This window comes from Phascolarctos cinereus, unplaced genomic scaffold (assembly GCF_003287225.1).
Source record: "Phascolarctos cinereus isolate Bilbo 61053 unplaced genomic scaffold, phaCin_HiC Scaffold_5;HRSCAF=322, whole genome shotgun sequence".
In the NCBI taxonomy this organism is placed as follows: Eukaryota; Metazoa; Chordata; class Mammalia; order Diprotodontia; family Phascolarctidae; genus Phascolarctos; species Phascolarctos cinereus.
The window spans coordinates 269,538,814-269,562,504 of NW_027555958.1; the positions used below are offsets into that span (position 1 = coordinate 269,538,814).

General features: G+C 43.7%; 1 protein-coding gene across 10 annotated transcripts in view; it reads left to right on the forward strand.

The window, feature by feature from the left end:
* The window catches only part of ENDOV (endonuclease V), a 64,541-nt gene extending 53,084 nt beyond the window's left edge, over positions 1–11,457 (forward strand). Inside the window, exons 9-14 of one of the 10 annotated variants that reach the window (XR_013487163.1) lie at positions 4,491–4,579; positions 5,208–5,314; positions 5,682–5,741; positions 7,886–8,016; positions 9,773–10,000; positions 10,969–11,457. Coding sequence is in view for 2 of the 10 variants with exons in the window: in XM_021000874.2 (XP_020856533.1) it covers positions 337–454 (118 nt within the window). In the remaining 8 variants the exon portion in view is untranslated. Of the gene's footprint in view, positions 1–336; positions 5,146–5,207; positions 5,315–5,681; positions 5,742–7,885; positions 8,017–9,772; positions 10,001–10,968 lie in introns of those variants that run through there. The other 9 variants (XR_013487158.1, XR_013487165.1, XR_013487164.1 and 6 more) reach the window with 9 other exon arrangements.
* The last annotated feature ends 12,234 nt before the right edge of the window (positions 11,458–23,691 follow it).

The following is a 23,691-nucleotide window of genomic DNA, read 5'->3' on the forward strand; positions in this document are numbered from 1 at the left end:
GTAGAGAGGATTCTTGTTCATGGAAGAATAAGACCAGATGACCTCTGAGGTCCCCTTCAACTCTCGTTCTGTGACTCAGCCACCCCATGTTGTACCCATGCTGCATGTCCCTTACTTCTCAGTCTAGTCTTGCACCAATCCTGCCTGACAGCTCCTCGGTGCTGAGTAGGGGTTGTCAGTGATACCTAGTTGTTGGCTGGCCTGGTAATGACTGAAACTCCCAAGTTCATTTCTCTTTCCATAAGCAGATTGAAAATAACTCCCTGGATGCCTCAGTATGTTGACTAGAGGTTACTCTCAAATGTCCTTGTATTCTTTTCTGGCTCTTCTTTTCAGGGGTCCTGAGGGGCTGAGGGAGAAGCAGAGCCCAACTTTATCCCCTACGAGAGGCTTAGAGGAGTCTGCAGGCGAGGAAGAGCCTCCTGAGAATCCCAGCCCAGGACATCATTCATAGCTCTATGACCTAGGGACAGGCCTCTGAGATCCTATCATTGGGAACCAAGGATGAGAGGAGAGGAGAGCTGTTGTGGACACTGAAAATTCTGAACATCTCTCTCTGGCAGATGTGGTCGAAGGAAAAGGCAGTTGAGTAGGACTAAAACCTGGCTCTCAGGAAAAGTCTTACAAGAACTCAGTGCTTCATGTGATTTCAGAACCTTGAATAACCACAGTGAGCTTAGCCTGCCATGATGGGAAGACCTTTTGCACAAGTCAGTGTGTTTGGCCCCATGCTCACCAGACACGACTCAGTGTTTGAGTGATTCAGAGCCTTCAAAATAGCCACCCCTCACAAGACATAACACAGGCCACCTAACTTGCAGTAGCAGCAATATTTACCATGTAGGCTAGGCTAGTTCTCCTTCAAAGGTGTTCAAATGGCCCTTGAGACTTGATTGACTAGGGAACCGCGGCTTGAAAACTGGTCTGTTGTCACATCCTGGTGGTCTGAATACACAAAGCCAGCACTGGGGGGGAAAGCAGCACCCAACTGAATCATTTCGCTGTGGTGACCAAGTATAACCCCCTTTTTAAAACTATTTATTAACTGTTGGATAACTGCAGTCTACTAATTTCATTTTAATTCTGAACTGGAAACCCCAGCCTGAATCAGGCCCAGCCTACAACACTACACTAACACTATCATGCTGTGGTCACGCAGCCTTGGGAACAGCCAGTCCATGTGTTCAGCAGAAGACAGATCTCGAGAAGGCAGAGAGCCAGCCTCTCTCTGGAAAATTTGTGAGGCTTTTTTTCATTTGGAGACAAGAAATGGGACTTACTTTTCAAAGAAAAAATTCAGATGAAAAAATAATGATCCAGCTCCTGTCTACCCATTGTTACCTCATAGAGTGGATGACCCATGCCTTCCTGCCTCTTGCCCAGCTCCCTAACACACCATGGACCAGCCCCATCTCATTCCCCAAGGCTGGCCAATCTCTGGCATCTCATAAACACATAGGGGGAGGGGAGAAAGGGAGAGAGTTACCTAATCACCAAGCTCTTGCTGGCTCCAACAGACTGAAAGAGGGTGCCGTGGGTGGGTGGGAAACACACAGAGGGAACTGCACCTGCCAGCAATCTGCTCAGTGAATAAAGTCCTAGTCTCTGCTACCTGAGAATGAGTTTTTAGGCACTTAGAGAGGCAGCCAGGCTCAGCTGCCCTGGACAATGGATGGAACAGTTCCTGTTCTACTTAGAATATTAGGGCCAATAACCCCTTGCTTCTTGTATTCTGTTTTCCCTACTTTGCTGCCTCTGGCCCATTACCCAGTCCCAGAGTTCTGGCTTCAGAACTCATTTCCACAGCCCAAACTTGGCTTTGCTTTTGTACTTTTGCCCAGTGCTTTCCTAGACCAGATAAACACAAGGACTAATAACCTGCCCTGATGCCTACAATAGCTGCATCTTGGGGTGGTTTTGTCACCCCAGTAGGCAAACTCGAAGAAATCACCCAAATGGAGGGTGTGAAGGTGGGATGCAGCCAGAGAAGAAGGGAAAACTCCCTTTGAGTAACTCAGTGCCAGCAGTTGGTGCCTGTGCTAAGCAACCTACCATCCTTCGTGTTAACTGCCTAGCAGAGTGAGGAACTCTGATCCCCAGAATCAACAGTGCCTGCCCTGCCAGCCTGGAGCTAACACAGCTTTGGTTTGGTGCAGTGGGATTTGCCAGCACATCCTGCTTCCTAAAGAGCTGAAAATGGTTTGTTTCTCCCATATTCTTTCTAACTCCACATCCCAGATTTACTCTTAACAAATAACTCTTAAGTATCGAGAAGTTTGTGAGTGTATTTGTTTTGTTAAATTTTTATCTTTGATTTTTTCATTTTAACCTCCCTGGAAATGAATGGTTTGTGAGTTTCATTTAACAGATGGGGAAACTGAGAACCAGGGAGGAAGACTTGCCTGAGACCCCACATAGAATAAATAGGTGTTGGATCAGGGGTTTTAACTCCCCGTCCAGTGTTCATCTTGTCATTTTTCTTCCATTTTAAATGAAGTTTAATAATGAGAAGGGAGCTATTCTGTTGTCTTTAAAAATAGACTATGCAGTAGACTGGAGAAATGGGAAGAAACAGGAGAAAATGAAGAAGGGAAATTTTATGTTTAGGGAATGCCACTTGCTGTTCCCATTTTCTCCTTTTCCCTGGATTTCTCAATCATTCTTTTGTGAAGCCTATTTGTCAGGTTGCAGGGTGTGGAAGATTGGTATGGAAAAAATGTAAATTTGAAGGGAAGTTTGAGCCTCTCTCCAGGAGTACTATGTCATCTTGCATGTTGAACATGTAAAGTTGCTTTCACACTCCTACTTGGGAACTGGTGACCGTTAAAAATGGTCAGGAAAAGCACATCTGTTATGGGATTAAAGTCTGTAGCCTCACAGATGCCCCTAAAACTTCCACCTGGTGAACAGGATAGAATGAGAGGAACTGGGCCTTCCCTTAGACTCTTTTCCTTAGGATTCAGGGGGCTTCTCTGTCTAGGGGAATCCTGCCCCACTGGAGGCAAATGCCTCCTGGGGACTGGATTCAGGTCAAGTGTCACGTTTTAACTTCTTATCCTGCCTGGCATCACATCTTCCAAACCACCTGCAGTGACATATCCTGCCTTTGGCTTGGTTGCACCCTCCCTTTCTCTCCTCTGTGCTTTCCTTAACCCCACTACCCCACTACTTGTTTCTCCTTTGCTCCATTTTTCTTTTTCTCCTTCCACTGTCTTCTTTTGTCTTCTCTCTCCTCACTTCTCCCCTCCACCCTTCTCTATTTCTCCTTTCCCTTTTCTTTCTTTCCTCTAGCTCCTTCCTTATTTTCCTGAGATACTGTAAGTAATCCTAATAGTCAATATTTGAATATCACTTTAGGTTTGAAAAGTGCTGTACATACATATAAAGGTCAGAAACATCCCAAAAGCTGAGGGCCCTCCAGGTAACACAAGCTACTGTACTTCCCCAAATCAGTTTTTCTTTCCATTGTATTTCAGATAGTGAAACCACTCTATGTGCATAGGATTCACCAGGTTTGCCTTTTTGTGCCCTACTAGTTTATCTGAAATCCTGCCAGGCCCTGTAGGATTGCCCTTGTCTTCTGAGCCTTGCAAACCTCCAAGGCCAATCCCCTGAGCATTGTCCTAGACCATAAGAGCCTTAGCCTGATCTTTTTCTATTGGATTTATCTTTTACTTCCTTTCCTATTTCAGGTGCTCTATGGGACTAGGGCTTAACTAGTGACCTCCCACAATCCACAGCAGAACAGAGAACATGAGTCCCCAACCTCACCTTTTAACTCCTCTGATTCCCTCTTCCAGCTGAGCTCTGGGAAGGCATGGCAGGGTTAAGCTTGTGCTATTTAGTTCCCTGCCTTGGAACACAGGGAGAAACAAGAATCACTTACTAATTCCCCTGCCAATACCCAATGTCCCTCCTCAACTCCTGCCTCCAAATCCCTGACCAACAGTGTCTCTGAATCTGCTCAGTTGAGACATACTTTCTCAGCAATGATAGAGGCAGGTACTTTCAAATCGCTTCAGAGAGGAGGGCAGCCCTATTTCCTTAGCTTTGGGGGTTGGAATGGGGGAGTGGGTGGATAATAAGGCATTTATAATCATTTGTTTCTGGCTCTTATGCACTTTAGATTCTAGCCAGAACCCAAAATGTGAAATCTCCTCAGTCCCTGGAACCCAGTAGAACTCCCACCACATTTTAGAAATAGGAACAACCTCATTTCTCTTCCCTGGGTGTCCTGCCCCTAAGACTCTTCTTTGTCTGCAGTTTGACTGGGGCTGGGTTAAGAAATCCCATCTCATCCCTGGAGTGGAGTGGGAGGATACCAAGAGGAAGAGAATAATTTTCCCTTTACCACACTCCTTTTGGCCCCTGCATGGCTTCTCCCTGCCCCAAATGAACAGTCCTAGCCAATATAACTGACATAGTGCCTATTACAGGTAAAGCAGGAGAATCTGCCAACAAGCATTAATTAAATTCTTACTGTGTTCCAGGTACTGTGTGAGGTGCTAAGGACCCAAAGACAAGTGAACCAGCTTCTTTGAGGAGCTTATAGTCCAGCCCAGGGAGACAACATATACAGGTAGATGTTGTACAAAATAGATATATCTCCCTTGGTGAGCTCATCAGCTCTTACAGTTTCAATGCAGATGATTGTCAGATCTATGCATTCAGCCTCTACCTCTCCTGAGTTCCAGTCTTTAATCATCAACTGACTTTTGGACATTTCTAATTGGATGTCTCAGAGGTATAGCAGAGTCAACATGTCCAAGACACACCTCATTTTCTTTTACCCAAAAGCCACGTCTTTTTTTTAACTTGCCTTTTTCTATAGAGGACACCACCATTTAGGTGAATTGAGTGCTGGACCTGGAGTCAGAAAGACCCGAGTTCAAATTCAGCCTCAGACATTTACTACCTGTGTGACCTTGGGCAAGTCACCTAACCTGTGTCTGCCTCAGTTTTCTTATATGTAAAATGGGGAATAGTAGCACCTTTCTAACTTGCTCTCCCTCCCTCCAAACCTTAAAGTGCTATCGAAGTGCTGGCTGGTATTAGTTACCCTTTGAAATCACTTTAACTAACAATAAATAGCAATGTAATAATTATTTAATATGGTGTGTGCAAATAAAGTCAAATTTGAATCAACCAGTTTGGGTGTGATCTGTCAGCTTCACCATGAGGTTAATTGCCATTGGCTCATCACACAGGTGGATTGTTCCATTGCATTTGAACAAGAAATGCATAGACTTGAAGTTAATCTTTCTGTGAAAGTGAAAAGTACCATAATATATATTTCTCAACATCATTTATTTTGGTAAGTACAATTAATAAGCCAATCTCCAGTTGAAATACTCTAAGAATTGTTGCGGGAACATGGCATGTAGCCTGTTGGCTTAAGCCATTGGGCAGTTGCTACCTGTGTGAGCTGAATTAGGCAAGTTATTTCACTTCTTGGGTCTGTTTCCTCATCTCTAAAATGAAGGGGTTGGACTGGATGGGATTGTAACTCGAAATTGATGATTGAATGCTCCTAGACAGTTTAGGATTAAGATGCCGTAGAGGGTAGCGGGGGAGAGGCCAGCGTGTTCTCCTGGCTCTCTCCCTATCTGTTCCTCTGATAATGGATCCTTAAAATGTCCCTCCCTTGCCCTAAGAATGACTCTTTCTATGTTCCTTCCTAGGTAATGGGAAAGCAAGGTCTCTCCTTTTCTTAGGGGGCAGACCCTGGTGGAGAGGAACAGGTGAGTTCAGGAGCAGTGTTAGAATGGTGGTTAGGGAAGGAGGGAAGCCTTAGCAAGTGTTCCTCCATTCATAAAATAAACAGAGAAACTCTGATGGGTGTGACTGGAATGGACTGAAACTGCTGACTAGTCTCATTCTCATCTTTGAGATCAAAAAAAGGTTTCTTTCCCCCTTCACCTTTTGCTCTCAGACATTTTCCATATGATTCTCTATTATCTAATTTATGATTTGTCTTACATAAAATTATGTTGGATCATCATTTTCTGTGATTCATGTCTATATATTATTTTTATACAGGGGTTTTTCAGTGGAGGAAGCCAATAAATAGCTTGTAATAGAGAGATAAAGAGGCAGAGAGGACAGACCTTCTCTGTCTGTCTGGGGCAACAGAGAAATATTTTCTTCCCTGCTCCTCCTCTCAATTTTGGACTAATACAAGTGAGAAAGAATATTATGGTCTTTAGTTTATGAATAATTGTTATAAGCACCGAATAGCAGAGATAAGTGAACCAAATGACTCAAGACCATTTACCTCAGGCTATGGAATAAATGAGTAGGCAAGGGTTTCAGTAAAGTTTCCAGCCTCTGGATTGAGGGGCAGAGAGATGAGAGATGTGGACCAAGGGAAGTTCAACATTTGTCCATCCCACCCCCATACATACACCTCCCGGTGGGAGTAGAAAAGTATGGTATGAAAAGAATGCCCAAATTCTTGGGAAATACCCCAAATTCCAAAGGTTGGGAGGGGGATGGGAAGCTATTCCATAGATCATTTATCAAGCACCTACTATGTGCCAGGCACTGTGTTAAGCACTGGGGGATATAAAAAGAGGCAAAAGACATTCCCTGCCCTCAAGAAGCTCACAATCTAAGAGACAACAAACAGAATTGTGCAGGCAAACTACATATAGGATAAATAGGAAATAATTAAGAGAAGAAAGGTACTAGAGTTAAGAGAGGACAGGAAAGGCTTCCTGTAGAAAATGAGATTTTAGCTGAGACTTAAAGGAAGCCAGGGAAGGCAGGAGGCAGAAATGAGGAAGGAGAGCATTCCAGCCAGAGAAAATGCCCAGACTGAAAGAGGAAGTATCTTGTTTGTGGAACAGCAAGGAGAACAACTGTTGCTGGATGGAAGAGTGTGGGGTGAGGAGTAAGGTGTAAGAAGACTGGAGCAGCAAGGTTATGAAGGGCCTAAAACTCTAAGTTGGGGATTTTGTGTTTGGTCCTGGAAGTGATAAGGAGTCAATGGGATTTATTGAGTGGGGTAGGAGTGGGGGCCATGGCTCTTTAAGAAATCACTTTAGGCTGAAGGGAGAATAGATTGGAGCAGGGAGAGACTTGAGGCAGTCCAGTCCACCAACAGGCTATTGCAACAGGCCAGGGGCAAGGTGATGAGAGCCTGCCCTAGAATGACAGCAGTGTCAGAGGACAGAGTTGGATGAAATCAAAAGATGTTCCAAGGTGAAGTCAACAAGTCTTGGCAAATAGCTTGAATGGGGCAGGGAGTGGGGAAGATGGGGGGGAAGTGAGGAAGCCAGGATGACTCCTAGGTGATGAGCCAGAGGAACTGGGAGGATGCTGCTGCCCTCTACAGTGATAGGGTATTTAGGCCAGGGGTGGGGGGAGGGAGGCTTTAGAGGAAAAGAAAATGAGTTCTGTTTTGGAGAAGAGTATAAGACATCCAATCTGAGATTTCTGAAATGGTGTTGGAGATGCCTCACAGCACCATCTGCTGTCTACATTTGTTATGGGAGAGGGTTCAATTGTGTGTGTGGGGGGAGAGAAGTAGTAGGGGGTTGGTAATCAAGAAAGCTTATTTTAAAAGGTAAAATTAAAAATTAAATAAAATCAAAATTAAGAATACAATTAAAATTAATTTTAAACAATATAATTCATTTCATAGGTACAGTTTGAAGTTATCTAGAGCTGAAATCAGGGGTTACTTTTAGCCTTCTCTCCCTCACTCCCTCCAGCACACTAGGAGATTAATAGGAATTTAGTTTAATTGGCTTATATGCTGAGCAGGTGAAATCTTGACTTGCTGGAGGTTAAAGTGGGATGAAAAGGGAAGGAAGGGAGGAGGGGTTGCAGAAGCAGGCATCTTCTAAAGCTGTCATCTCCCCAATTCCTAATCCATTCTCAGCATAGATATCCTGTGCCACCCCCAGAGAGAGCCACTTGGCTAGTGAAGCATCAGAGCACTGTCTGTCCCATGGTCTCTTCAGGGCTTCCTGGAGCAGAGTGTCAGAGCCTAATCTCTCAGCTGGAAATCTGGTAATTAAAAGGAAAGAAAATTAATTGTTCCTCCAAGACCCAACCCTTCTTAGATAACCCCTTTCAGGCTCAGTTTTTTCCCCCTCTAACATGCATTTATGTCTTGTGAAACTGTCTGGAAGGAGGAACTCCAAGCAAGCTGACTAGCATACCTTTTCCCCAATTCTGCAGCCCTCCCCTCTTAAAGCCTAACACCCACTCTGAATGGGTCTGTCAAGACCCCACTCACCAGGAGTGTGAATACCCCTAAATGCTGTGATATCTTTGTACCTTCCTGCAAAGTCTCTCTTTAAAAAGGCTGTGATGATTTCTGTCTCTCAAAGACCACAGACTGTGTAGGACCCCTAGTGCAAAAAATCATCCTAGAGATACTTAATAATTCAAGTAAGATCAAAATAAATCTTCTCTGCCCTGGGCCTGTTTTCTGTATCACTTCCCCCACTGTTGCTCATACTCTCCCCTATGGATCTCAAACTGCCCCACAGTTCACTACCTTATTAGTGCCTGCCTGCCTGCCTGCCTGCCTTCCTTCCTTCCTTCCTTCCTTCCTTCCTTCCTTCCTTCCTTCCTTCCTTCCTTCCTTCCTTCCATCCATCCATCGATCACCAGGAAATAGGACTGGTTTAAAGATGTTCAGGGGTAAATGTAGTTTGCCTTTTGGTCACATAGCCAATACACAGCTGCTATCAGATCAGTGAGATACACTTGTAGGCTGCCTGTGACACCTGGTGGGTGCCTCACGTGACACGTGGGCTACTGCAGTTGTCAAGCACCTTACATTGACAGAAGGGCCAGCTGAGCACCACTGGTTAACCTGACAGGTAATATCTGCTTTGTCCACCAGGAGGTACTATACTCAAGCCACAGCCAAGTGGTTTCATCACAGCCAAGTCTCTGGTGTGCTTAAGCAGCACCATCTCTATTGCTCTTACACAAGCCTTTTACCCTACCAAGCTGTAGGGCCCTACACAGATTAAAAAGCCCACGTTAGCTACGTTCTGCATTTTAGGCTCGATTTTGAGGCAAAATATTGTCCAAGATTGTTTGGTGATTTTATTGGTGTAGGGAATTCCCAGCAAGTAAATTACGCCTACCAGTGCAGGTCGACAATAGTTTTCCAATTCATAATCTTACAGAACTGCCTAGTACTTAGGGATAAGAAGAGGTCAAGTGGTTTGCCCAGGGTCACTCCTACAGTATTTGCCAGAAAAGAGACTTGAACCTAGGTCATTTTGATTCTGAGGGCAGACTTTACCATGTTGCCCTTTAAGATGACTGAAATAGGAAAATTACAGAAAAATCTTGGGCTGTACCTCTCCCTGCATCTGGATTCTCCCTTCTCTCAGTCTGCCCTGCTCTGCCCCCATTTACAAGACTTAAGCAAACAGTTTATTGTACACATAGGGAAAGAAATGTAACGGGAGATTGGCCAATAAACCCAGTCCTTGTGAGCCCATGCAGAGTGCTCAGGTGAGTCTCCACGTAGACTTTGGAGCAGGAGCAGACACTCTGTAAACCAGTTTCTCCCCTAACCATGGGGGAAAAGAAAGTTTTTTATTACCTGTAGCTTTATAGCCAGAACTGGGTGCACTCAAAAGCTACTAGTGGACAGTAGTCTGCTCCTTCTCTTGTTTTGATGTTTCCTTGCCTGGCAGTGCTCCAGTGAGAGAAAAGAGTCAAATGGGCTTTTTCTGTTGGAGGCCCACCCACATGCAGCCTGAGAATAGAGAGCTGAGCATTTATTCTTTCATTTTAGGTTCAAGGAGATAGCAGGCAATGGCCTTGTGAATTCTGAAAGATCAGGAGAGCAAGCCTCCAAGAGGTCTGGAAGTAGACTCTTTGCCAGGTTTGGCAGCCAGTGCAGCATCAATGCCTCAAGGAGAGAGGAGGCCTCTTCAGGACCCAGCCCAAGGTAGCTGAGGCAAGCACCCAGAAGCAATATCACATTGGAAGGTTGAACTTGGTGGGACCAAGTGTGTAGAAAGTAAGTTCAATCTGGGCCCACTCTCCCAATACTGTCACAGGAGAAAATGTGCCCCTGAAGTGTTAGGGTGAAATGTTTGTACTTCTGTTCTTGCCCAATCTTTGAAGTAAAACTTATAATAATAATAATAATAATAATAATAATAATAATAATAATTAACAATTATATGGTGCTTACGACATGCCAGGCACTCTGCTAAGCATTTTACAATTGTTATTTCATTTGATCCTCATGATAACCCTGGGAGGTAGGTGCTATTATCATCCTCATTTTACAGACGAGGAAACTGAGGTAGAGATTAAGTGACTTGCCCAGGGTCACACAGCTAGGAAGCATCTGAGGCCGAATTTGAACTTAGGTCTTCCTGACTCCAGGCCTGTTTTTCTGTTCACTGAGTCACCTAGCTGCCCCATAAATACCCTTTTATGAAAGCTAATTGATATTAGTTGGTTAAAAAGAACCAGGGCACAGGCAGTTAATCACACCAGAATGGGAAATTAAGCTGATAGTGTTAGAAAAAGATATCCCAGCCTCTCACTGGTATTGGTAAAACCTTGAGGAAGTAAAGTAACAAACAAGCCTTGCTCTGGAAGAGTAAGGCCAGAGTAGTCACTACAGAAATAATAATTATGGTGCTCTGCTTGTATTCTATTTCAGCCATCTCTCAGCTCTTCCCAAATACCCTCAGGTTGTTGGAAGGGGATAAGTGGAAGTGTGTGTGTGTGTGTGTGTGTGTGTGTGTGTGTGTGTGTGTGTGTGTGTGTGTGTGTGTGTGTGTGTGTGTGTGTGTGTGTGTGTGTGTGTGTGTGTCCCCTGCACTCTAACCCCAGATGGGAGAAAGGTCTCTCTCCCCATCTCCTGCTCAGTAGTCCTCTGTTCCGTGAGGGCCAGACAGGTGCTGGCACTCTGGAATTTCCCCTAGGCAATGCTGATCCCCATAATTTCATCAGCTTTAATCTCTTTTCCAGGTCTGAGAGAAGCTCACTGATCTCCCAGCAGTACTTGAGATCACCACAGATGAAGGCTAAAGTCCACATCCTGAGAAATTCGATTCCCCAAACCTGCAGCCCATGTGACAAGTAGGCAACTTCAGCTCCCTGGGCCGAATGGCTGACAGGGAGTGTCTCAAGGGCAAAAAAGGAATGAAAGGCAGAGAGGAAAGGCATACAGGTGTGCCCACACACAAACTCTTAACCTCTCCTGTCCACTCACACAGCTTCATTCCTGTTGGGAACAAATGCTTGGCACAGCCTTGTTTCCAAAGGCTTCATGGTTCATTTTCCCAGTGGGACCCACCAAGACTCCTCCAATTTTCACAAAATGGAAAAGCATTGCAGAGACCCACTATACTGGCTTTCCCCCAAATCCCATCAGTTCAATTTGATAAACAATCATGAAGTACCTACTTTGTACATGATACTATTAAATACTTTGAATATAAAGACAAAAATGCAATATTCCTTGTCCTCATAGCTTGAAAGGGAATATAACACATACATAAATAAATAAATAGAAAGTATATGTAGCATCCCATCTAGGGCTGTTCCCCAATTTGCAATCATACTCAAGGTTTGGGGTTCCTAGAGGGTAGCTGTTACTGCTCTTTTCTCAGGATTGTAAGGATGATCTTAAGGAGTTTTGCTTCTAACACTGTAGTTCCTGAGTCCCTACTAGTGTGCTCCCTATTAACAATCTACCAGGAAGCTCAATCAGTTTTTATAAAAGGTATTTACTTTAGAGAGTAGACTAAGAACATTCACTCCAAATTCTTTGTGCATTCTCTCACAAATGCAGAGGCAGCGGGGAGGGTAGGAACAAATATTGACTACAATGGTAGTGAAGCATACATGTAGAGAACATGTGTGGCAAGCGGATCATTCATAGCTCCTGGCTCTGGAAGTCCTTTCTCCCTTCATAGAATCCATATGTAGCTGTCCTTGGTTATAGCCCTGTGCCTGCCTCTGAGGCTCTGTACATATAGTCTACAGTGGGTATTTCTCTTCTTCATGATTTCTCTCTGAAGTCATCTCTCCTTGGAATATTTCTCTGTTCATGATTCAGATGATTCCTCTGCCATTAGCCAATGCCATGCCAGCAGATGATTCCACAGTCACAGCTGCAGACGTCCAGACCTTTCAAAACCCACAAGGTCAGTGCCTGGGCACTTCTATCTTACAGTACCTATTTGCCTATTACTAGGAAAAGATAAATACAAAGAGACAGAGACAGCCATGTGATCACAGCTGCCATGGCTAAGTGGGAGACAGGGTAGCTGCTCTTCCCCCACCCTGTTCTCAGGAGGTAGCTCACTCGCAGCCAAAAAAGAAAGAGACTGATGGAGGGGCAGGTCAGTTTCGGCTCAGTAATTCCCGAATCATCAGTTCTTGCAGCTCAGGAACTAAATGGAGGATGCTTTGTCATCACATGGTTCAAACTCCTTAGTCATACACTCAGTCCCTGAAGTCCCACCTGGTGGATTAGCACCAGGCAGCAGATATCTGCTCGTGCTCCATGCAACTCACCAGGAAGGGTAATGCTCAATGCCTCTGTCACATATAAACAGATCATACAAAATAATTTTGAGAGGAAAGGATATATATCTTATATCTTATATATCTTATATCATATATCTTATATAGATCTTATATCTCCCATCCTCTTTTCAGTGGAACTCCTTTAAAAAGCCATCTATACTCAGTGACTCCATGTCCTGTCCTGTTCTGGTCTCTAACTTTTGTCTAAACACAATACAGTCTGACTGCTGACCTTTTCATTCAACTGAAAGTGCTCTCTTCAAACTAAGCAATGATTTCTTAATTGCCAAATCTAACAGACATTGTCTCATCTCCGCCTGGATACTCTGTCTTTTGTTTCTTTGTGACACTCCTCTCTCTTGCTTTTACTCTACCTGGATGATTGCTCCTTCTCAATCTCTTTTTCTAGATCTTTATCCATGGCACACCCACCAATCTCGTCCTGGGTTCACTTATCTCTCCACACTCTCTCATTGCTGTACGACAATTGCCAGAGGCACAGAGAGGGCAAGTTACTCAATCTCTGTCTGCCTCAGTTTCCTTATCAATAAAATGAGGATAATAATAGCACGCATCTCCCAGAGTTGTGAGGATCAAATAAGATATTTATAAAGTGCTAATCACAGTGCCTGGTACTTAATAGGCTGTATATACATGTTAGTTGTTGTTATTATCTTTAGTAGTAGTAGTAGTGATCTCACCAGCTCCCATGGGTTCAATTATAGTATCAGTGCAGGTGATCCCCAAATATATATATTCAGCACTATTTCTCTCCTGAGCTCCATTCCCATATTGCCAGCTGCCTGTAAGACATTTTTAAACTATATTTCTCATAGTCATTTCAGACTCTACACACTCAAAACAGAACTCATTATCTTACTTCTCAAAACCAGGGCACCACCATCCTCCCACTCACCACTTGGTGTCATCCTTGATTACTCACTCTCACCCATTCAATATAGCTAATAAGTTGCCAAATGTTGTCATTTCTACCTTTACAACAAGTCTCATATATGCCCCCTTCTTTCCAGTCATCATCCTGGTTCATGCCCATATCACATCTCTTGTATTATTGTCTTCTAATTGGTTTTCCTCCTCATGGCTTTCCCTGCTGTAATCTATGCTCTGATTAGCTGCCAAAGTGATTTTTCTAAAGTATAGTTATGGTCATGAAACCCCTTACACTCCCCTCAACCCCAGAAAAACTCCAGTGCCTGTCACTTATAGAATCAACTATAAAGTCCTGTTTGACATTCAAACATTCTTCACGATATGGCATCTTCCTAGTTTTCCAATCTCTTTCCAGTTTATTCCCCTCTATTCATTCTGTGATTCCACCATACTGGTCTTCTCACTGTTCTTCACACAGGACACTGCCTTTGTCTTGGCTGTCTCCCATGCCTGGAATGCTCTACATCCTTACCTCTTTTAGAATACCATGGCTTCCTTCAAGACTCAGCTCAAATGTCACTTTTTGCAGGCTTTTCTCAGATCAACCAGCTACTAGATCCTTCTTCTTTAAAGCCACCTTCCATCTATTCTCTATTTCTAAGTGTATGTGTATGTTATCTTCCCTATTTGAACGTAAGTTACTTGAGAGCAGGGATCAGTTTTTGTCTTCTTACCTTTTATCCCCAATGATTACACTACTGATTTCTTGATTTGATTTTAGACGAGAGGCACCATTTATGCAAAGCCACAGATGGGAGAGGTGGAATTCTGCGCACAGGGAAATGAGTTTTGATTCTTGGCTTCCTTATGGTTTCCTCTTGGAAAAGGCATTGGGGGAGCTGGGTTCTAGATTTGGCTGTGCCAGTAAGTTGCTTTGTCACCACCGTAAGCAAATCACTTCCTCTTTCTGAGTCTTAGTTTGCTGCTGTCTGATAAAATGAGAGATTTGGTTTAGGTGACCTCTAAGGTCTTAGATTCCTAGGATTTTTTTCATTCGTTCATTTTGTGGTTGTTTGCTTCTCTCCTCAGTATGTTGTTAGTGGGTGTTGTTATTGGGAAGGGAAAGCAGGTATAGTTTTGGTGCCATGATTCCCCATCTCTGCTGTGGGGTACATATTCTTGCTGAGAAACAGAAATAATGCCTGAAGCTGGAGAACATGGGGAGAATCTCTCTAAGTTCATACATTTCTAGGCATTGGAAGGCTTCATTCTCTTCTGGTTGCAACTCCCTCTGCTTCCCTGGGGTTTGGGAGCATATGATTTAGAGCTTATGATAACTTTTTTGTTGTTGAGCTGTTTCAGTTGTATCTGACTCTTTGTGACCCCATTTGGTTTTTTCTTGGCAAAGATACTGGAGTGGTTTGTCATTTCCTTCTCCAGCTCATTTTACAGATGAGGAAACTGAGGCAAACAGGGGTAAGTGACTTGCCCAGTACTAGCCCAGGAGCTAGTAAATGTCTGAGACCAGATTTGAACTTGGGAAGATGAGTCTTCCTAACTCCTCACCTGGAGCTCTATCTACTGCGCCACCTAGCTGCATGATGGTAACATTAGAGGCCCTCATTTCAACCCCATCATTTTATTTTTTTAAATCAAGTTTTATTGATAACCCATTTTTTCTATCAACTACATTTCTCATTGTATTCCTCCTCTGTCTCCCCCAAGAGAGTAATAAAGAATAAAAAAGAAGGGGAAAAAGTTCAGCTACCATATTAGAAAAATCTGATTTTTATATGCAGTTTTCTATAACCAAAGTCCTCCACTCTGAAGCAAAACCCCTTCATTTTAAAGAGAAGGGAAGTGACTTGCTTGAGGTCAAATAGCTAGTCTAGACTTAGTAACAGAGCTGAGATTTACTCATAGGTCTTTTGACTCCAAATTCAATGTTCTTTCTAATATGCCACCATGCTGTCTCTATCTGGCAATACCACTAGCAAAGAGTTCTTTAGGATTTTTTGAGCATGGGCCAAGCCTAGATTCTTTATTCATTTCACCATGACTCCAGTTTATACAATTAGAGCCACTACTCTTTGCCTCCTAGGATATCCAGCCTGGGCATATGCCACACCTTCTGAACTACTTGGCTACTTGAGTCTCAGAGAATACTCAAAGCTCTGAGTCATCTACAAAAGTTCTACTGTAAAAATGTGGGCCTTGCAGACTATATTAATTTCTTGGAGACTCAGCTGCTTCTTAGAACTTATCAAGGGTGTGTTCAGGATACCCCCAAACTGGGTAAATTATTCTCTAGCTCCAGTTACTTGGGGCTAGGTTGGCCCTCAGGTCCAGTAAAGGGCAGTAAAAGGCACAGTGGATAGAGTACAGGGCCTTGAGTTAGGAAGACTCTTCTTCCTGAGTTCAAATCTGGCCTCTGACACTTACTAGCTGTGTGACCCTGGGCAAGTCACTTTGTTTGCCTCAGTTTCCTCATCTGTAAAATGAGTTGGAGAAGGAAATAGCAAACGACTCCATTATCTTTGCCAAGAAAACCCTAAACGGCGTCACAAAGCGTCAGAAACGACTGAACAATCACAGCATCGAGGTCTGTTAAACCATTCTCACTCTGACCCTAAATGAGACTGTCACTTCTGGATTTAGAATGTTCTCTCACTATTCTGAGCTCTGCAACTTGCTCCCTGTGTGACCTTTCAAGTGTCTTTGCATTTCCAGACCTTGTTTTCATCATCCCCAAAACGAGGATCAAATGAAAGGATGATATTTATAAAGCTTTTAGCAGAGTGCCTGGCACACAGTAGGCATTTAGTAAATGCTTGTTCCCTCAGGATTCAGAGTGCCCAGGTGGGTGGTTCCTAGGTATTTCTAAGGTACCTGCCAAACCATCTAGTTGAACCTCTCATTTACAGATGAAGAAGCTCAGGCTCAGAGAGGGTAACTTGGTTAAGGTTGCACAGCTAGTAAGTAGAAAGGTCGGGATTTGAACCCAGGTCTTTAGACTCCAAATCCAATGCTCTTTCTTCTGAAACACACTGGTTCTATGGGCTAAACTCCTTTGTCCATTCTAAAATCCTTAAGTTGTCACCTTGCCATCGCTAAATTTATAAAAGGGAGGTCCCTTAAGAACTAGCATACATTCATGTCATGTAGCTCAGGTCAGGCCTCAGCTACCACAGCCCTAGACATTCTATTCCTCAGCTACCATCTGCTTCATTCAGCCAGAGTAGGATCTCAGAATAGGATAGATATATGCCCAGGAGACCAGACCATAAGACAGGGTAACCAAGAGCTCAGGATAAGCTATGTCTTCTGCCCCAGCAAAGTGCACATGGTCAGTCGCTCACCAGAGTCCCTCAAAGGAGCCTTTTCCCAGGGAAGCCACAATTCTACTCATGCCAAGCTCTTAAATCAGGGAATACTGCCAAGAGAGACAGGGTAGCTGACTCGTCTTGTGTTATAACCTTCTTTAGGGGCATTAGCTCAGGTCTCTCCCTGGCCTATGATTCCTTCCCCCTTCCCTCCCCTTAGACTCAAAGCCCATCACTGTCAGACTCCCCTGGGCAAACCTGGCCACAAATTTTAAGGACTTATTAATTACCGGCAAATTCCGGGTACAGCTCTGACACAGAAATGAATAGTGCTCATGGTAATTAAGAGAGGTACCATCAATGATGATGGAAGACTCATACCAGCCTATCCCAATTTCACCTCCCTTGGCTGAGAGAAAAAACTTATCTCATTTTGTTCCCAACATACAGGGCCAGCCTGTTCTCTCTGAGGAGCAGGGTAGATGGGGGACGTTGGTGGGGAGTGGGAGGGATGCAGCTGCCATGCCAAGGCTGATAAACAGAAGCTGCTGGTAATGTGATGGGGTGATGTTGTATCCACCAGAGGCCCACACATACCAGTGATTAGGGTGACAAATAATCCTGGAGAGAAAAAAGGCTCTCCTGGGGAAAGAGAGGCAGGGTACAAATCAGTGTCCAAGAAAGAAACTACAAGCTGAGCTAGGTCAGTAACCAGCTTTTCTTGGGTAGATCAGTGTCCAAGATCTGAGTCAGAAGTGGAAAGTCAGGACTTACTAGTGCCTTCCCTCTGAGATTACTTCTAATTTACCCTGGATGTGTCTTGCATGTTCATAGTTTTGGCATGTTGTTCCCTTCTCCCATGTAAGCCTTTGAGAATGAAGGACAAACAACAAGAAGAATGTGAGGTCCTTGAAGATGGGGAATATTTTTGCCTTTCTTTGTGTCTAAGGTGCTCACTTAGCACAGTGCCTGCTTCACAGTGAGAGTTTAATTAAATGCTTATCGACTGACAAACTGACTGAACTGGAGGAGAAGCTGTAAAACAAGGAGGGCTATGTGGAAATCAGCAAATAGTGTGCCATGGTCCTGCCTTCCACTGATGTACCACCAGGCCATGAGAGGGCCACTTCTAGACCCTGCCACTGGGGGGGTGGCAATGCTGTGGGAATAGACAAGGAGGGAGGCCACCAGAGTGGCCCTTGCTTGTGGCTAGGGTGCACATGGGCCTGGAATCATTGAATTTAGAGCTGGAACGATTTCATTTTTACAAATGAAGGAACAGAGGGCACAAAGACACAGATAAATCTCAGACTCAGGATTCAAACCTGGGTCTTCAGATTCCAAACCCACATCACTGTGGCCCCTCTGCACTCAAAGCTACAGATTCGGGTTTAGAGAAATGGCTTCTTGGCTTTGTCAGTCAATATCGTCTCAGTTCCTAGCTAATGCTGGAGGAGATCTTAGAGGTCTTCTAATCCAAATCTCTCATTTTACAAATCAGGAAACCAAGACCCAAGAAGTGAAGTGTCTTGCCTAATGGCAAAATTCTTGTTGACATGGGTGACCTAAGGAGAAACAAAATGGCGCATTCATGTGGAAACCAAAAAGACCTAGAGGGAAATCACAACTATAAAAGCTAGGTAAAAGCTGATGCTAGCAGAAGAGAGATGAGAGGGGCAGCTGCTCTTAGAAGCTCTGGAGTGTGGCCTCTACTTAAAACTGAGTGAAAGAAAACATCAGGTGGGACTGAAGTATGATCAGAAGAGCAAGTCTTCTTCTCAAATGGTACTTTCCTTTACAGCATTCCTATTCCAGGAAGGAGGCTAGAGGCAATCGGGCAACCACTCAGTGGCTTCCCTAGGGCTGGCAACTAGAACCAGCCCCTGGCTTTTATCCAGACATTGTGCTTTGCCGCTGAGGTTCACTTGGAGTCTCAGTAAAGGAAGTAGGTGCCTCATTCTCATTTTAGTGGCTCTTTGCTCCCACCCCCACCCTGGTTACACCAAGGAAAGTTCTACTTTTGGCTCTGGGCTAGGGTTTCCTCCAAAAGAGAAGGAAATAAAAGAGGTAGTTAATGCACAAATATGATTTGAGTATAGGTTGTGGTTCAGTTGTTTTATCAGTAGTGTCTGCCTCTCTGTAACCCTATTTGGGGGTTTTCTTGGCAAGGATACTGAAGTGGTTTGTCATTTCTTTCTCCAGCTCATTTTACAGATGAGGAAACTGAGGCAAAAAATTTGCCCAGGGTCACACAGCTAGTAAATCTCTGAGGCCTGATTTGAACTGTGGTCCTCCTGACTCCAGGCCTGTCACTCTTATCTGCTGCTGTGCCACCTAGCTAGCCTTGAGGAAAGGACAGGTGATTTATTCCTACTTGATGAAAGGAATAAGCATAAAAAATCATAGTGTGCATTACAGAGTGATTAGAACATAATTCAGTAGCTTAATTTATTACTACTAATTCAGTCAGCTAGGATGCTAATGATCAAGCCTTACTGGGACATAAGATAGTTTTTGCAAGACTGCTAAGTAGCCATTTCACATTTGTACTGAGAGCATTTATTAATCATTTACTGTATGCCAGCCACCATGCTAAGTGCTGGAGATACAAAAACAAGAAAAAATGATTGTTCCTACTCTCAAAGAGCTTACATTTTAGTAAAGGAAGACAAAACAAAAAGGGAAGGTAGAAAAGGGGTAGGGAAGGGCACTTGGCATGGTCCAATCAAATAGCCACATTTGATCTTTCTGGAGACCTTTCTGCCATGCCTGCTCTTCCCTTGGTGCCAGACCATTCCTCCTGCTGCTTAAGCGCTCCCCTTTCCTTTTGCTGCTCAGAAGATAGGAAAGGGGAAGACGCTGGCTGCCATCTTTCTAGCTCTTTTGATGCTCACAAGGTCCATCCTAAAGGAAAGAGAGGCAAAGGACAGGAGCTCCTATGTAAGCCCAGCTAGTTGATTCTGCTTTCGTGTAGGGGGCAGTGGCCCTGCCACCATTATGTCAGGATAGAGAAGGGCAGTTCTTCTTTCCCCTTCACTGAAATCACATCTTGCAATATCCAGAGGTTAGGGACTCTCTCCAAAGAGCTCTCTCCATATATCATCCTAGAAGAGGGACACATGCAGCTAGGTGGCACAACATGTAAAGGGTTGTACCTTGAATCAGGAAGACCCGAGTTCATGTCTGGCCTAGATACTAGCTAGGGGACCCTAGGCAAGTCATTTAACCTCTCTCTGCCTCAGTTTACTCAGATGTAAAATGGGGATAATAAGTAATATCACTTACTTCCCAGGGTGATTGTGAGGATCAAATGAGGGCATATTTGTAAAGTGCCTTGCATAAAGTGCTATATATATGTTAGATGTTATTATTATTATTACTTATTATAAATGCTAAAATTCTACAGTCCTGAATTATTGGATCTAGAACTAGAAGGAACTCTAGTTGTCCGATCTATTTTACATATGAGGAAATTGAGACCCAGAAATTAAGTGAGTCAACAAAGATAGCTGCAAGTGGTAGAGTCTGGGTTGCCTTTGCCTTTGTTACTGTTCAGTCGCGTCCGACTCTTCATGACTCTATTTAGGGTTTTCTAGGCAAAGACACTGGAGTGGATTGCCTTTTCCTTCTCCAGCTCATTTTACAGATGTGGAAACTGAGGCAAATAGGGCTAAGTGACTTGCCCAGGGTCACACATCTAGCAAGTATCTGAGGCCAGATTTGAACTAGGAAGATAAATCTTCCTGACTCCAGGCAGTGCTCTATGCACTGTGCCAGCTAACTGCCCCCTTGAGTCTGGATTGATAGAATAATAAATTTTGAGCTGAATAGGACCTCATTTAGTCCAACCTCTTTATTTTTCAGATGAGAAAACTGAGGTCCCCAGAGGATAAATTATCTTCCCAAGTTCACACAGATAGTAACGGGAAGAGCCAAGATTCAAACCCTTCATTTTCCAATTCCAAATTCTGTGCTCTTTCTACCATACCATATTGTCTTAGACATCTAAGACAAACAGATGGGTGGATAGACAGACAGATACATAGCTAAATAGAGAGACATAGAGACCCGTAGACAGACCTAGATAGATAGATAGATAGATAGATAGATAGATAGAAAAAAAGATAGAAAAACAGTGCTTACTATATGCCTGGCATTGTGCTAAGTTTCTGGGGAGTACAAATGTTGAGCAAGTTAGACATCGCCAAATGGGAAAAACAACACAGAAGTGAGCAGGAAAATTGGGGGATATTTCTGCCATTGTCCAAACAATGGTATGGATGCCTGGGTCTGGGAAAGATAAGGCAAAATTTCAGAGCCTAGTGTCCCAGGGGAGGATTCCAAGGTTCTGGTAGGGAAGAGGGGAATGTGAGGATGTTGTTTGGAGGGCAAACAGCATGGTGTGGAGATGGGTAGACGAGGGTGTCTTTCCTTGAGTGAGAGAGACCATTTGAGAAATGGATTCATCTGATGAGCAGCGTAGCAGGCTGTCCCAATATGCATATGAAGGGGTTGTTCCTGAGCCCTAAAAATAGAATAACAACACCCTACGTTCCTCCAGGATCTTCTTGGGAGCTCTCTAGGAACCATTTCAGGGAACTCAGTATTTCCCCAGGAAATGTTAGATTCATGGAACTGGAAACACTTGTTAAAGTAGAAAGTTTTTTTTTTTTTATAGATGGTGAAACCAAGACCCAAGATATAAAGTACAGTCTGTGGCCCAGGACCCCCAAGGATTCTGTGCTTAGGACAAATTGTTCCAACTCACTCTACTGTAGGGCAAATATGGTATCTTAAAACCAACCAACCAACAAAAATAAACCCCCAAAATGTGTAAGGTTCCCAGAATTGATCAATAGGCACCTACTTTGAGTCTGATGTTATGTTGGGGACTATGTGTTGAGGATGCAAAGACAAAAATGAAATAGTCTTTGGCCTCAAGGAGCTTACATTCTAAAGGAGGAGACAACATATACACAGATAGCTATGCACACAACAGAAACAAGGCAACTTTGGAGGGGAGGGGAGCAACCAGGAAAGGTAGGGCTTGAGCTGACTTGAAGGAAATCAGGGATTCTGAGAGACTGAGGTGAGGAGGGATCAGATCATTCCAGGCATGGAGGTGAGAGAAATGATTATTAATAACCAGTGATTTGGGGAGATCCAGAGTTTCCCATTTTTTATGTGCTCATTTCAAAGTTCAGTCTCTGAAGGACATTACTGATAATGACATAGAACTAACTCTCTCCTCAATCTTGGTCACACGCCACTGAACCTTACAAGGGATTTAATCTAAGGTGGGGAAGCCCATTGTGCCCTGCACAGGTTTGGGTGGGATAAATAAATTCTTTTATTAGATTGGCCAAGGCTGAGTAATTTAGAAGTAAATGGCATAAAGCTACATCCCCCAGTCCTTCATTAGGATAGGTCCACCTCTCATTATAATATTCTCTCATTAATTGTTAACAATCAGAATTGATTGCCACCCTTAGGAACACTTACTCTTCCAAGGGCATATAAACTATGAGCCTACCACCATGAGTCATCTTTGGTCCAAGAGAGAGATGGCTAAATGATGATTCCTTTTATTAATAAAATACTAGCATTATTACTAAAATGATTAAGTACCCAGAAATTTTGTCTCTCGAGCTTTTTAAACATCACAGAGGACAGCCAGTGCAGCGGCATATAGATAACAGGTGAGCCTATCCAGGAAGGTTAATTTGGCAATTGGAAGTCTTCACAACCCGTCCCCACCTGACCTTTCCAGCCTTATTATGTATTTATTACTCCCTCCTCATACTCCACAGGGATTAGGCTCTTGAGGTTAACTGGAAATCAACCCCTTACATCCTGTGAGAATGTCATGGCTCTCACTGCTAAGATATTGGAAATGAGATAGGGCGTGTCAGCAAGGCCAACTCTCTGGAGAACAAGACTACTAGAGAGAATATCCAGGACTCAGGTTGCTGCTGCTCTCTGCAAATAATTCAAGTCCTTGGCATCATACTTAAATGGGGGCAGGGGGTACTTAGTGAGACATAAGGAGCTACTTGGGTAAACTTAGACAAGTAGCTTAATCTCTCTAGACCTTGATTTCTGCAACTGTAAAGTGAAGCCAATACAGATAACCTCCAAATTCCTTTCCAGCTCTAAATCCTGTAAACACACCCTGTTGTTCTTTGGGGGGAGGCCCATCCTGACTTTCAATGGGCTGGGGAAATGTCTTCTGTGGATTAAAAAAAAATTACTCCTTGTATAGTTATGGCATTTCTTTTAAAAATCACTTTAACATCCACATTTCATCTGCTTCTCAACAGCTCTTGTGGGTGAATAGGACAGAGTTTCTTCTCTCCATTTTACAGATAATGAAACTGAGGCCCATCTCCACAGTTCAGAATCCTTTTGAAGAAGGATGCATTGAGCCTCCTTTCCCCTACCCCAAGGAGCTGGGAGACCTTCAGTTTCTCTAGACAGTGATCAATCTGTCTCCGGATAATTCCATTCTATTGCCAGCGGGGGACGATGTGATTAAGGCTCCATGATTAACTCTCCAGCCTCATTTCTGGGGCACAGAAGCTAGCAGCTTAGGGGATCCAACTGACATATAACTAGGTCTCCATGACAAATTGCTTAGGTATCAGTTAGCTGTCTGGGGAAATGTCAGCTCGGATCTGTTTTGCCGGCAGGGAGTGGGTAGCCAATTAACCTGAAGTGGTTAATCGGATGAATGTCAGGAGCTAGTTTTAAAATTCTTGGCAGATTTATTAACGAGGGGGAAATTGCCTGCTTAGTGCTGTCCCCCTTATCCCCCAAATAATCTGTGCCAAGCAACAGTCAGCAATGGCATTTCCTTTCATCCTCTGATTGACATTCAACCGGCAGCTATCTTTTTATTCAGCAGCATGGTCTTCCCTCCTCCATCTACCTACTCACCTCTGCA